This window comes from Cupressus sempervirens, chromosome 3 (assembly GCF_028749045.1).
Source record: "Cupressus sempervirens isolate cs-2001-9-10 chromosome 3, ASM2874904v1, whole genome shotgun sequence".
NCBI classification, from domain to species: domain Eukaryota; kingdom Viridiplantae; phylum Streptophyta; class Pinopsida; order Cupressales; family Cupressaceae; genus Cupressus; species Cupressus sempervirens.
In genome coordinates, this window is record NC_143120.1 from 38670895 (window position 1) to 38686994 (window position 16100).

At 34.0% G+C, this 16100-nt stretch overlaps 1 protein-coding gene across 1 annotated transcript; it reads left to right on the forward strand.

The window, feature by feature from the left end:
• The first annotated feature begins 544 nt into the window (after positions 1 to 544).
• Positions 545 to 1977, forward strand: LOC149564673 (uncharacterized). Its single transcript, XM_089816212.1, has 5 exons — positions 545 to 605; positions 709 to 772; positions 893 to 1000; positions 1621 to 1761; positions 1853 to 1977. Exons 1-5 carry the CDS (start codon positions 573 to 575, stop codon positions 1975 to 1977), a joined length of 471 nt encoding a protein of 156 aa, XP_089672338.1. The 5' UTR covers positions 545 to 572.
• Positions 1978 to 16100: the final 14123 nt, after the last annotated feature.

Consider the following 16100-nt stretch of genomic DNA (forward strand, 5'->3'; position numbering starts at 1 on the left):
TTTTGTACGACCAAACTTTTCTTTGTAAACCATATGCGCACATATAAGCATTAAGTAGAACATGTCAAATTTTTTTTTAGATATACACATTAGTTACACTAAATTTTTAACTTAAGACAAATTATTTACATATACAATCTACTTTATTATTAATTTTTTTTTTTTGGTAAGTCTATTACTTTAATTTCGTTGTTGATTTCTGAGAGTTACTAATTTTTTTCACAGGGCGATATGGATGCACCATCTCAGACACCTTCAGTAGAGGTAAACATTAAATATTGTAAATTTAAATGTTAATATAGAAACAAATGTCATATTATTATGTTCTTTTCTTTATGGCTTTGGTGTTGTTTTGATGAAATTTTACTGATATTTAATGTCACAAATGATAGGAAAAAGCTAGAATGACTGCTGATCAAATGCAATCTGAAATACGAGTTTCATATCTACATAACATCGCCCTTAGTACTGACCCTGTGTTCATCACCCAGAAAATCAAGCAAAGATACACTGATAAACTTGTTAACATTATCATTGAGGGTGACAAAAGTGAGGAGAAAGAGGCACTGAGAATGGAATTGGGCCGTAGAATCCAATCTTTGCAGGTAAGCAGTAATTCGACTAAAGCAATAATAGAAGTTCAATAGATATGAATATTTTATACTATCTTATGGATCTTGATCTCTAATTTTATGTGTACTTGTATAGACATTTGTGCCATTTGTGACATCACATGGTGAACATGGTGATGGTCGTTGCGCACAACCTTCGTGTAAGTAGCACTTTGTTTTCATCAACATTATAACACTTTTTTTGTGGACATTTCTAGCTAGTATCCGATTTGATCTTTATCCATTGCAAATGTCTTTGCTAACAATATTGTATTCCTCAGCTCATTATGATGTGCGGACTCCTCCTTTAGTTGTCAGTCCACTATTGCCTAGTGCATTGTCGGCAACAAGGGCCATGCAAACATCTTCATCTATGCCCACTAGAACTGGTAAAACCTTGTTTTGCTATATTTTGTAATGTATTTGTACAAGTTGATGAACAACGAAGTAGCATATCAGTGCTTAAATGATGTCTAAAGAAGCTTGCATACACACAAACACATGCATACACACACCACACATACATACATACATACATATATTGTACTATGTAGGCAAGATTTTGTGCTACTTTTTGAATTAATGTTTTAGATTCACATGGAAAAAATAGTCTAACCTTTGAATCCAAAAGTAAACTGAAACATCATTTTAAAAATATATTTTAATTTTGTATTTTATGTTTCTCTACGATGTTTCTGTACGATGTATGTGCATAGATACTTTTATATTCTTGAACTGTCACTATGATAATAGACCATGGACCATTGAAAGCTATCCTAAACATAGATGATTAAAAATCATAGATTATCTTATCATAAACATAAACAACAATATATCATGAATTCTAAAATATATGGTATCTTTAATACACTATTTGATTATCCTGAATTAAATCCTTAATGGAATGCGAGGAAAAAACATTTTTGCTAGTCAATTTCTTCAATTTGATTATATCCATAAGTATGCTTTAATTCATTTGGTGTCTACTTTAATTGTCATGATGTTTCAGTTGATAGAATAGCAGAGAGCAGTACTGGTGAAGTTGATCCATTTCCTGGAGCAGTTCGTGTCATTAGTACTGGTTCATATGAAGGGACATTATTGCTAAATAAGAAAACTATGTTTCTGTTAAGAGAACGAAAGCTTCCAGGTGCTTTAAAATTGTTTTTATTTAAAGTGTAAAAAAAATCTATTTTTATATTACTCGTTTTGGACTGATAAATCCCTTTATGTTTTTGTAGGTAATAATGTTTTCTTTGAACATCTTTTTCATATGACATTGAGACTATTCGGACCCACCATACGTAAAAGGTACGTAGTTTCATATGATTTCTACATAATTTTTATTTTCTTTCATTTACTGTAATATATTAAAGCTATTAATCTAACAATCTATTTGTTTTTAAAAAGGTGGAATTTACAAACCATGGAATTAAAAAATCAGCTCATTGCATCTTTTGACGAGAAATTTGGAAAAGACATGTTTGACAATGGCCTACTTCTCAAAAGAGCAACAAAGCATATAAAGACTGTGAGGGATCAATATAGAAGGGCTCTTAAGGATAACCCAAAGTACGACCGTCCAGCTATGATTCCACCAATGGAGTGGAATGAAATAGTAGAAGATGCAAAGGAGAAAAGGCTATCTGAAGATAGAGGTAATGAAGCAGCACAGGGCAAAAAGAGGTATGTCATGATAGTATTAAGTACATCGTAATCATGTACTAATTATTCATATTTGTAAATATATAATCTAAGATGTTTGAAATTGTTCATAGATTGCAGGGCACATCCGTGGCTACAAAAGCGAGAGTAGAAAAGTTTGGCCAACACAAACTTGGCTCTGGTGGCTATATGAATCTCCAGTCTCGAGTTGTAAGTAGGAGCAATGATATGAAATAAAAAAATTTAATATAAATGTTGCAAAAAATTTTGTTTAGTGAAACCATACATACAAAATTGATGATATTAAGCAAAAAATACAGGGCACAGAATTCAATGTGGAGGTCACAGATGAAGATAGAAAACTTGCCTTGAAGGAAGGCTATAAATTTGTGGCTGCACGACTACTCAAAGAATCTATAAGCCTTGCTCAAGAATCCAGTTCACCAAATGATATCTCATAGGTAAATTGGTTGGATGAAAAGTAAATGAAATTGAATAGTTGATCCTTTTCTTTTTTGGTATTAGTTTTGAATGTAAATTGACTACATAACAATGTGCATAACATTTTATTGCAGCCTTCATATCCTACCACAGAACCTGCTCGTGACGAAGGCCATAATGTGCATTATAGTGGTGGAGGTATTAATTTGCTATTGGAAATTAATTATGCAATCAGAAATATGAAATGTACTCCTTCCATTTATTGTCCAAGCATGCTCTTATCGAAACATATATTCTATGCTCATTGTGCAGATCTTTTAGAAAATGTATTGTTTAAAGACTACAACCTCTTCAAACTTTTCTCCAAGTGAGGGTTCCATGGTAATAAAAATATAATAAAAGACCACTTATTAGCATCTTCAAGAATATGCCTCTCAAATGAGATGAGAGACTTGACTTCCCAGTCTTTAAGATGTGTGAATCTTTATACTTTATAGTTGTCGAGAGTCTTTTTGAATATACACCATCTAAGTTCAAATATTGGTCATAGTTGAAAGAGGATTACATACTGTAATCACTATGAAGCAAGAGTTATGGTCTTGTACATTATATGACAAAACCCTGCCAGGACAAGGCCAAAAATATTTTGATTGATTGTGGTTGTAGATTAAATTACTGCATATCAAACACAAAGTACTGATATTAGTTTGTGAGCCATTACCACCAGGTCTTCAAATCATTGAGGCTATTTTACTGTATGATTTGAAAATCCATAACTATAGTTTTCATCACTGGAAGGTGTGTCTGTTTTGTTGCTCAATTCCATTGCAGTGTACATGAGATTTTGTTTGTTTGAGCTGAGACTTTTCTCTTGCCTATTTGTTGTTTATTAAATCATAGTAGTTTGCATTTCTTGTATTATGTATTTAGGGTATTCTTGAGCAATGAGAACCAGGTTTATAGATTGGCAAGGCAATTTATTATATGATTTGGATCATTCACATAGTTTTGTTCTTATTTCTCTAACACTACTTTAAAGATTATCTCTGGTTACTGAAACATATTCATTATTTTAAAATAGGGATCTTTAAGCTTTTGATCAGTAGTTGATAATGATTTCCAACTCTGTACTTTGATAAATCATTTTTTCTAACAAATCTCATAGAGTAAATATTGTGATATTGCTATCATGATTTAACTATGCAGTATTTGAGTCAAATTTATTGACTCATATTTCATGTGCAGTGCTCAAAATGAATCCATCACTCATGATAATATTTTTTTGAATATTTCAGAGCATGTTGAACATCATGTCGAAGGAGTGGAACATGTTCCAAGTGTTCAACATGTTGACATGGCGGCGGATCAAAATGTTAATGTACATGATGTGGCATTGTCAGGTAAGAAAAATGCATGTTATGTTGTACTAGTACTTAATTATAGACTGGTAATAGTTAAAAAAAGAAAAAGAGTATGCCAATTTATCCCATTCACTTGTTCTTGCAACAGAGCCCCCTTTAGTGTAGCAGCCTCCTACTCCTGCAAAGAGAAGGAGCCATCGTAATTTGACATTACACGTGCTAGAAGAGGAGGAGAATGATGCAGATATGGATGCTCCTATGAGCACTTTTCTTAAGAGAGCTCATAAAAACAAAAAGAAGAAATGATGTTTTAAAAATCTTCTTTCAAAAACCTTGTTGGATAATGAAAGAACTTTGTTTTAAGTAATTATGTATGAATGATGCGTATTAATACTGATTTTTATCTTATGTTAATGAATATTGTTATGTCTTAATGAAGTCTTGATTAGTATTGTGTATTAATGAATTTTATATCATATTAATGAATTTTATATGAATTTTATATCATATTAATGAATGTTATGTGATTGTATTGATTGAATGTTATGGTTCATAAATGGATGAATGAATCAATGAAGTATGTAATTAGATGATAATGGGTACTTTAGATTGATGTTAGGGGGAGGGGGGTGAGGCTAGACGAGCTTCCACCTTCACGTGGTTGGCCTTGTTAAGTAGAGAATATTATAGTATTCTTGAAACCAAGTGAAGCTCAAACTAACATAAAATGGTCACTTCGCATGTGGTAGGTCTAAAATGATCCACAACTACTGCTGCCCATAACATGAATTTGTGAAATACATTTTGATATCACCAATTTCAACACTCTATTCGAAGCATAGGAGTGGCCTAATGTCTTAGCATGAATTTTGAGTAATGCCTCAGTCCAGATTGCCTCAGAAGTGGCTGGAAGAAGCCTGCACAAGTCTGAGACTATGAACTCTCCCCGCCTTGGCCAAGAAGAACTTGCCAACTCTCTACTATTATGGCAAACTACAGAGTGGTGTGGCTGGTCTGCAACCAACCAATAAGTTCACAATTAAAGGAGTGAGCCTTCCTTCACCAAGGATTGCCAAGCAACGATCTCAAGTGTACCAATTTGATCAATGCTCCAATCCTTATTGAGAATCTTGTCCCAATCAATCTCTAGATGAAACAGGGACACAAAGTGACTAGTCAAATGGTGAATAACACCTAAACGTCTGAAACTTTCATCGTTATATCTTCCAAGGTCACTCCAGTGAATCCCAACTAGTTCCGTTGCTTCTTGTTGAGAAATCCCAACATTGACACCCAATCGAGATTGATCCCCAAGACCAATGCATCACCTGAAGAAACTACATTCCCAAGCGCCATAACAAGCGTAATGCACTCTTACTCTATGATGCAGAGGTGGTGTGTGGTATCCATCTTCTTCATATGAGATAGCAAATCCATTCATTTAGCAACAACTCTTTACTCCAATGTCCCCTCAAGGACTTACCTTCCACGCTACCCCAAGTGCACTTAGAGTTTCCCAAACACCATAAGTTCTTCCAAGGCTTCAACCTTCATTCTTCCTTTGTGAATCATCTCCTTGTGGAGTTTCCACCATGTTCCATCCATCCATTCATTTTGGACAACTAATCTCTTACCCAACATTCATATCTAGCCTTAAAGCTAGTAGCCCTCACCAGTCACTAATTTGGATTTCTCTCCAATAGTTCCCAAACAACTATGAAAACTAAAACCTGATTAAGATACCCTTTTGGGATCTATACATCCTCCCTAAGTTTCAATATCAACCCTTTTGGACCATACCCAAGATCCGATACCCCTAGCCTATCCACACTAGGCCTAATTCTCCAATTTTAGACAGCAACCGAAAACTCCACTGAACCCTACAATTTGAAAGGGTGAAACAGTCCTTCTATGGGTTGAGAAACAATAGATTTTCAAGATTTTAAGGTTCTACCCTTTACACAACACATTTGCCACCAAACCCTTGGTTTTGGGGTCACTAATCTAGGGCCTATTCAACAGGACCTCTAACCATATCACCAGAACAAAATAATTGCATAAACACTTCATAACTGATCCCCCCACACGCATTTGATCACCAATCATCTTCAATCCTGAAGTAAATTACTTTTAATATGACTAGTTTCTATATTGGTATGTACGCAATAGTATAGAAATTGTACGGACAACCAAGAATTGAATAAAATTTTTGAGTTTTCTTGCACATTTGAAGCATATTTTGGTGGTGTAATCTTTCATTCATGTTGGGAAATTTTTATCAAGAGACTTTGAATCAGATTTAATACATTTATTAACAGGTTTAAATCTTTATTGTTGTTGTCATGCCAAAAGTCACAGTTTTGCCTAGTTTAACATGAAGAAATGAGGGTTCCATCCAATGTGTACTCTTAACTGCTTCTTGGGATGGAACCCATAGCACTAACATGCCCAACTAACCTCTAATATGCAAGAAAAGTGAAGATTTGTAGGTTATTGTGAAAGAAATGCAAAGTTGAGTGCTGGAACGACTAATTTGGGTACCCAAATGAGTGCTAGGTGTTATGCAGCCATACATCTGGCTTAACAAGGTATACTTTTTATTTGATATTCTTTGAAGACATGATTTTAGATCCTGGAAGTGTGTGCTTGACCTAGATTGGTGATACCCTTGATTTTGAGGTTTTTAAGGCTTGAATTTGGGGGTTTCATATCAAAAGTCCTCATAGGATGAAATTGATGATGGATTTGTCTAATTAGGCACAAAATATGATGAATCTATGAATTTGGTGGAGTTGGGATAAGTATATTGCATAGTTGCTTTGTAAAACCTCATGTTAAACCCTTGAAAAAAAGTGACAATCATGATTTTTGGCCCACATGTGGAGGGGCCCACCCTTCTAGCCAATTGAATGGCAATGACTAAATGATTATTTTGACCAATGAAATGCTTGCAGCAGGAAGTGCCATGTGGCATCTATAGGAGGCTCATCATAAGGTCAGAACACTAAGGAGGAAGATGTAAGATGCTACACTATAGCCATAAGATCAGAAGGATAGAGTTTGACTATTACGATGTTATGACATTCCATATGATCAAGGGCTTCAAATAATAGAGCTAAGATATCATGACATGGTGTATTGGTGTGAGGTCATAAATTGAAAATTGTAAGCTTGACATATTAAAAAATTGTAGGTTTCTCGTATGGTCGAGAGTTGAAAATTAAAATGTTAAGATATTACAAATTCATCGTAATATGATATTGTCATAACACCATAATATGCATAAGTTCCAAATTTCAAAAGTTGCATAGATGGATGTGGGTTCTGCCCAAGCAATCAACCAATGGAAATTTAAGAAGTGACAAGAAGAAAAGATAAAATCATATTGTCTAAATGGATGTATTGTATCATATTTAATTTTCACTATTTTAAGAAATATTTTAATCCATTCCTCTAAGTTTCGAGCCTTTTTATTGCCAAATCTTTTCCCATGCAGAACTTCATTTCAATCTTATTGTCCACAGAAATGAATTTAAACCTTGTGCCTCCCCCCCCCCCCCCCCATATTGCTACTTTAGCAAAGAGAATTCTAAGAAAGAAGTGTTTTTCTTTTTCTGATTTTTAATGCCAAAATTCATCCAAATGCTTTGGGGATGCTTTTTTCATTTTTAATTTATTTATCTTATATGTGGCTTGATTTAACTGAAAGTCTTAGAAGGTATTTTTTAGATCTATAGAATTGAAACCAACTGAATTTTATACCTATCTGAGAGAGGAGAGATAACTGGTGGATTTATTGCTCAACAATGAACTAATATCTCTTGTTTGATTGTGCTGTCTCAGCAAAATAAACAAATCTTGATCGATGCAGTTGTCCATGATGTGAATGAAGATTATGTAGAAATGGCAAATGATTTTACAAGGCTGGGATTTCTGGCTCCTGGTACAGATGTAGCTCCTATTGTTCCAGCATTAGAAGCGATATGGCAGAATTCTGTTGGGAAAGGACTCGCTGACTTTAATTTTAGGAGTGTTACTGGTAAACTTATCAACACTTATTCCAACCCTTGCAATTTACTGCAATTTGTCTCATTTGGCTTCTGAGTAATTTTCATTATTGTAGATCATCAATTTTCCTAGTTTGTTTTCATTCTTTTAATACTTCTGATGCTCAAGCCTCAAACTAAGCTTAAGAATATTAGTCAGTATTCACTGTAAATTAGAGACAATTCTATGCAATTTTTGGTAATAATTTAACTTGCCCTTGACTCTTGATAATCTCTGAATTAGCATGCTATGGTAAATACTATCAGTGTTCATGGTGCAAGTTTAATGCCCACTCTTGCCAACTTTTTTTCTAGTTGCTCTTCCAAAACCTACATCTTGTTGGATTTCATCTTAAGTAATCTGTTTTCTTCTACTAGAGAGTAGAAACCATAGTACCGAACAATTCTGAAATAAGCATACCAAGTGAAATGTAATATTATTATATTCAGGATTAACTTGTTCAATTATACAATTTGAATATCTTCATATTTAATAACAGATATCTCCACTAGCTTTTTTATTAGAGACCTTAACTCATTTATATCTTTTGATTTTGTCATAACTAGCCTTTTTAAGCTCAAATAACTCTTTTAATGAAAAGATTGTTTTCTGTGCTGGTGACCCAAATAATTTGTATGGTTGATGCCAAATTATTTTTGAAGTCTTTGAGATATCAATGGGTTGTAATTTTGAATCTGCTATATGAGATGTAATGAAAATTTTTACTTAATCGTACCTTTATTTCTAATGTTTATTCTATCATTTATGATTTTTTTGACTCTGTAGGTGCTTTATTGATCCTTCGACTTTGCAAGCATTTATACATCAATTATATTATTCTTTTCAGCTTTCTGTCTGCAAATCTTAATGACTGCTAAATTTTTTCATTAAAGTGGTTTACATTGTGAGAACCAAGATATCTGGTAGCCTATATTTCCAATGCTCGTATCAATTTTTTGGCCTTGTGGGTGCTTTCATTGTTCCATTGATTATTCCCTAAACATTTAAGCATCAACTAGATTTTTTCGTTTTAGCTTCCCCTGTGCAAGTCTTATGTATGCTCAAATTCTTTCATAGAAATTGTTGCCATTCAAAAGATATCTGGCACAATATCCAGATTGATTCGTGAATAAAAACAGCTTTTGTCCATGGCTCAACTAAAATTTGATTGTCTGATGCATGATAAAAACTGATTCTGTCTATAGCTCAAGACACTGAAAAACTTCTTAGTTCTAGAAATGTGTAAATAATACAAGGGTATATAAGATTGTGTTTATGATATATTATATGACATCAGATGAATTATATGAGATAGATGAGCAATTCCTTGACTTAAACTTGCAATCTAGAGCGCTGATAGAAACTAAAAAAACTCTCTTGTTATGCAACAATCAACATGGTCTAGTACAAAATCGTAATTTACAATGTTTTTTTTTTGCAAATAGGAACCATAGTTATCTAGGGTACAAGACATTTTCTCTAATTTGTTTTGTTTCTAATTCTAGATGCATGATTTTACTACAAAAATGCTTATGATTCAGTCTTAAGGATATTGACGACTAGAGCACTTTGTGAATAAATAATTAACATCAGGTCAGTATCTTCTACATAAATTCTGCACCATAGCTTCATTTTCTGTCTATATTGTACTCTTCAATAACAGAATAGATTTGGAGTGTCTCTATTCTCTTCAATGTATTAAAAAAGACCCTTGGATTTGTTTAGTTTAGTTTCTCTGAGTTACTCTATGTAGTGATGCAGAATCTCCTTTTATAGAATGTGAATGGTTTTAGATGCACACCAATATGGAGATTGTGTCAATGCCAGACTATATGCCTATTGATGTCAGCAGCATGGACATCAAATGTGTACTCTTCCATTGTATTCCTTGTGTGAATACTGGAGGGAAATTATTGTGATTGATGGTGAGAATTGAGCAAAGATTCCATATTTTTAAAAAAAATGCATTATATTATTTAATTTTGTAAGAATTTAAAGGCTGAATAATATTTGCACATTGTTCCAGTCAACAACGAAAAATTCAAAAATTCGAGACAAATATGCATTTTGTTGCCAAGAGTAATGGGAGTGTCATAAGTATGTCCCTATGATGTGAAAATGATGACAATTAATTTCATTATTATGATGGTTGTACTTCTCGTAGGGTTCTGTTAATATTTTAAAAATTGATACATGTAGGATCATTGCCCTAAATAATTCATATTTAAAGGATGGCGATTTGTTTTATTAATTTAAATGGCTCAGTGAATTCCTCATTGTTATAACTTATCTACAATGTCATGGAGATAGTTTCATGGAGTTCTTGTTTATCAAAGTTGTAAACAGGCTATCATTTTTGGAGTGATCCATGTTAGGTTCATTCTTTAGGTTTGATTAAATCCTATTGTAAAAGGTGATCGTTTCTTTAGGAGGGAAATGTACCTGTTGATGCGAGTTTTATGACCACTTCAACATGCAAGATATCAGTAATGGTGAGGTGAAACTCAACCAGTTCTTGCTTCGCCAAATCAACTAAGGAAAGGAGGGTGCAATCTTCTAAGGATGCATGTATGATTTTCGTACTGTCAATACTGATTCAAATATTCAATGATGGTATCCTTTGAATTAGACATGGTTTGGGATACAGTTTTTTTTGCAGGCAAAATTTTAATATTTATGTTAATAACAAACTGGTTCAGGATACAGTTATATATGTAGAAATTAAATATTGCATCATACCTGCCTATCTTTTTGAGATCCTATTCTAGTGGATCATTGAATTTTTATTTTGACATTACCTGTAGTCACCTAATGTTAAGTTCCTTGGATTTTGGTGATCTTAATCTAAATTTTACATCCTAATGTTGAATAGTTAGTGTGTCAATAGTTCAAAGTGTATAAGCATAAGATGCATTAATCGGTATGATTTTATCTTCTAAACCAAAGTTTTGTGTTGAATTTTTTTGAGTTCTTTAGTCATAAATAGTTGGTTTTTTTCTCTAACATTTGAGTTCTTTCTATATGTTAGTCCTCATATTTCTTTTTTGGGTGGCTCTATTAGTTTACCAGTGATTAAAGAAAGAAGCAATCTAATGTTTCTTGATGAAGCAGAGATCAATTTCTTAATTCAAAAGATATTATTTAGAATTGTAAAGAGTGATCCTCATGTCCTCCACTTTTATGTCTCCCAGATTTTGCTCTGATACCAGCTAAAATAAGATAGTTGATTAAGATGATAAGTATTGTTCTGTAAATATGATGATCTTCGAACTATAGGAAGTATGTCACATTTATTGATTTCAATGTGTATCTTCCAATCAGGAAAGCATATATATATTATATTCAATAGCAACTTTAGGATCGGTCATGGCTCTTAATTGTGAAAGGTCACGATTAGTTGGTGTTCAGTAACTCACTGAATCCAATATAATTGATCCATATACAAGATATTGAATATATATATTATGCACATGATTCAACTTACTTAGATATGAAGCTGGTATAGTCTCAGACTTTTTATGAAGATAATCTGACCGAAGCTATCATACATCAACAGATATGTATATCACAACTAGCATAGATGTCACTTTCAACTTAATGTTCATAATTCTTCTTACATAAATGTCATTACAATTTTTGTACTCACCCATTATGTTTCTTTATGAAATCAGTTTATTTGCATGCTTCTCAAGTCACCAATGTTGCTCATCAATAATTTATCATGTAAGGCCAAATCCTATGAAATTTTACCCTTTTCCAAACTATATGATTGAAGATCAATGCTGGAGACAGCAACTTTTTAATAATTTCGTAGTATCAAAAGATTTTTGCGCATCTACATGTTTGTCAATTACACACTCCACTTCTTTATCAATGGTATAGTTAGTTGATTAGTTTCTTCATCATTGATTTCTCTAAAGTCTATATACATGGTGTAGGGAAAGGGCTCTGACGATATAGGATAAGTCAATGTTTTTGTTTAATATTGATGCTTGTCCAGTTTGAAAATCTCCTGCTTTGAATGGCATGGCTAATGATCATTGAATCGCCTTATGCCTTTACATTGCATACACCAAGTTTTTAATATGCATTAAGACTGAGAAGGGGACATGTCCCTTTTTTGAGCTAAAAATATTATTATATTAGCAATTTAGTTAAGTTGACCAAAAGGTAACTATAATTGGAAAAACTATATTAAACCAGGTTGGCTTTCCTGCTTATTGGACTTACAAAGTAATGAAATGTGAAGTTATGTCATATTTCTTGGCTTAAGTCTGACTGGGTTATATGTTCATTATACAATTTAATCTTTCATATTATTATTTTGTGTGCTTTATTGATTATTACAATAGCATTTGGGTTCTTTTCCAATATTTTTGTTAGAAAAGTAGAGCACATAACAATTTGCTTGATGCATTGATGTCGTCTTTTCTTATTTTAGGAAGTTCAACCATCAACATCACGAATTGGGCCATTTTTTAGTAGTGCCCTTAACTCTGCAAGTACAAAAAAAATTTTAGGCTATACACTTCCTTCAGTTAATGTAAAAGAAGAATCATTTGCAGACCTCTGATAGGTCAAGTCAATAGTCCAAGCACAAGCTTTAGTTGGTATAAAAGTAACAAAGCTGGAACAATCAACTTGGTGACATGACTTGGTGGGCTTGGTGAGCCGACCTGGCATGCGTACTTGAACAGTAGACTTGGTGAGTTGACTTAAAGAGTCAACTCGTTGAGGTGACTCGGTGGGGGTGACTTGGTGGGCTGACCTAGAGAGTTGACCTAGGGCAAACTTGGTGAGCAAACTTAAAGAGTTGACTTGGTGAGCGTACTTGAATTGTCAGCTTGGCGAGCTGACTATGAGAGTCGGCTTGGCAAGCTAATATGGCGAGTCGACTTAAAGTGGCAACTTGGTGGTGCAAGTTGGTGAGCTGACTTATCGAGGCCACTTGGTGAGGCAACTTCATGAAGCAACTTGGTGATCTGACCTACTAAGTGTACTTAAAGACTAACCTTGATGAGGTTCTTTGGTGGGGTGACTTGATGACAAAACTTGGCATGCCGACCAAGTGAGTTTACATGGTGAGCGAGCTTAGAGAAGCAACTATATGGGGCAACTTCGTAAGCACACTAAGTGAGCCCACTTGGTGGGGCAAGGTGGTAAAACCATTGGGTGAGTCGACTTCGTGAGCTGACTTAATGAGTCAACTCGTTGAGGTGACTGGGTGGGGGTGACTTGGTGAGCTGACCTAGAGAGTTGGCCTAGGGGGCGAACTTGGTGAGCGAACTTAGAGAGTCGACTTGGTGAGCATACTTCAATTGCCAGCTTGGTGAGTTGACTTGGCTGGGAGCCGGCCTGGCGATCTAACATGGTGAGTGGGCTTAAAGTGGCAACTTGGTGGGGCAAGTTGGCGAGCCGACTTAGCGAGGCCACTTAGAGATGTGACATGGCGAGCTGACTTGGTGAGTAAGCTCGATGAGCAGACCTAAAGATTGACCTTGTTGAGGCACTTTGGTGGGGTGACTTGATGACTGAACTCAAAGAGTCAACTTGGCAAGCATACTAGTGCATTTGGGTTCATTTTTCGACCTTCATTAATCAAATTTTCGACCAAATTTGACCAACCCATTGGTCAAAATATATCTGGTCAAAATTTTGACCAACTCACTGGTAAATTTTTTTTAAGCATTCTATAAAACAGTCACATGTCTTGTGTATGATATGACATTTTGCATGTATCTTGCACTCTCTCTCATCTGGCTAATGATGGATTACGTAGAGTGATCTAAAACCATGATGCTAAAAACACACAATCAAATCCAAAATGAACATGCACTACAAATGGATTGTGGAAATTTGATATTGGTAAAATTGCATGCATGTCTACCAGGACAATCACAACTTAAACATATATTTGTCCTGGTAGACATACATGCAAAATTAACAATATCAGATTTCCACAATCCATGTGTAATGCAAGTTCATTTTAGATTTGATTGTGTGTGTTTTTTAGCATCATGGTTTCAGATCACTCTCCGTAATCCATCATCAGCCGAATGACAGAGTGCAGGATGCATGCAAAATGTCATATCATACGCAAGACATGTGACTGTTTTATAGAATGCTTGAAAAAAAATTTACACCTTTCTATTGGTAGAAATTTCTACCTTCGTTGGTCAAAATTTTTGACCTTTATTGGTCAAAATTTCTACCTTTTTTGGTTAAACTTTTTTGACCTTCATTGGTTGAAATTTCTACCTTCATTAGTCAAAATTTTTGACCTTCACTGGTCAAAATTTTTGACCTTCATTGGTCGAAATTTCTACCTTAATCCACGAAATTTTTAACCCTCATTGGTCAAAATTTCTACCTTGTTTGGTCGAAAATTTTGACCTTCATTGGTGGAAATTTCTACCTTTATTGGTCAAAATTTCAACCAATTCCTGTTAGAACTTGCAAATGGCAATTGAGGTTTTTCGACCAACGTATTGGTCAAAATTTTGACCAACATAAGGTTGGTCAAAATTTTGACCGAAAAAATTATGACCAATGGGTTGGTTGAAGTTGGTCGAAGTTTGGTCGAAAATTGGGTCGAAATTTTGACCATTAATGGTTGAAAAATGGTCTCAAATGTACTAGTGGTTAGATGGCGAATAAGGCTAAGTAAGCCTCCAGAAAGATTTTCTCCCTCTTTATACTCTATTTTACTAACTAATGCTAGTGAACCTGAATGTGATGATGAAGTTGTGCAGGTGGATACTAAGATTCAGTGGGAGTCTACAATGAAAGAAGAGATGGACTCTTTGCTAAAAAATAAGACATGGGATTTATGCAAGTTGTATGTAGATAAAAGGGCTTTACATATTAAATGGCTTTATAGGTTGAAAGAAGAGGATGGAGGTAAGAAATGATTTAATGCTAGGTTAGTTGTAAAGGATTTTCATAAAAGAAGGGTATTGATTTTGATGAGATATCTCATGTTGTTAAAATGACTTTTATTTGTATATTTTTAAGTATTGTGGCTACTAAAGATTTTTATTTGGAGAAACTTGATGTTAAGATGACATTTCTTCATGGTTATTTGGATGAAGAGATATATATGACATAGCCACATAGATTTGAGGTTAAAGGTAAGGAGAACTTAGTGTGTAGTTTGTAGAAAATTTTATATGGATTGAAGAAAGCACCTCAAAAATGGTATTTGAAATTTGACAATTTTATGCATGACCATGGATACAATAGATTCCATTCAGATCATTGTATTTATTTTAAGAGGATGAATGATGATAGCTACATTATTTTATGTTTATATGTTGATAATATGCTTGTAGATGGGTTTAACATGGAGCACATTAAGGGGTTAAAAGAAAAGTTAGTGCATTCATTTTCTATGAAGGATTTGGGGGTAGCAAAACAAATCCTTGGTATGAAAATTTGCAAAGATAGGAATAACAAAAAATTGACATTATCTCGGGCTAATTATATTGAGAATTTGTTGCAATGTTTGTCTATGGAGAATGATAAATCTATCAGCACACCTTTACCTAGTCATTTGAAGTTGAGTAAGGAAATATGTCCAAAGACACAAGAAGAGGAGGATAAGATGTCTAAGGTACCTTATGCTTTTTTTTTAGGAAGCTTGATGTATGCTATAGTATGTACAATACTAGATATTGCACATCTAGTGGGAGTCATTAGTAGGTATATGAGTCATCTAGAGTTTGAACATTGGAATGTAGTAAAATGGATTCTTAGATATTTGAGAGGAACACCTGGTAATTTTTTACACTTTGGGGGCTCTACTACTAATTTATAGGGCTATGTTGACTTAGATTTGGTAGAGGATATTGATACCAGGTGGAGTACTATAGGTTGTGTATTTACTATTGGTGGGGTAGTCGTAAGCTAGGTTTTTTTATTACAAAAGGTCAATGATTTATCCACTATAGAGGTAGAGTATGTTGCTAATACAAAG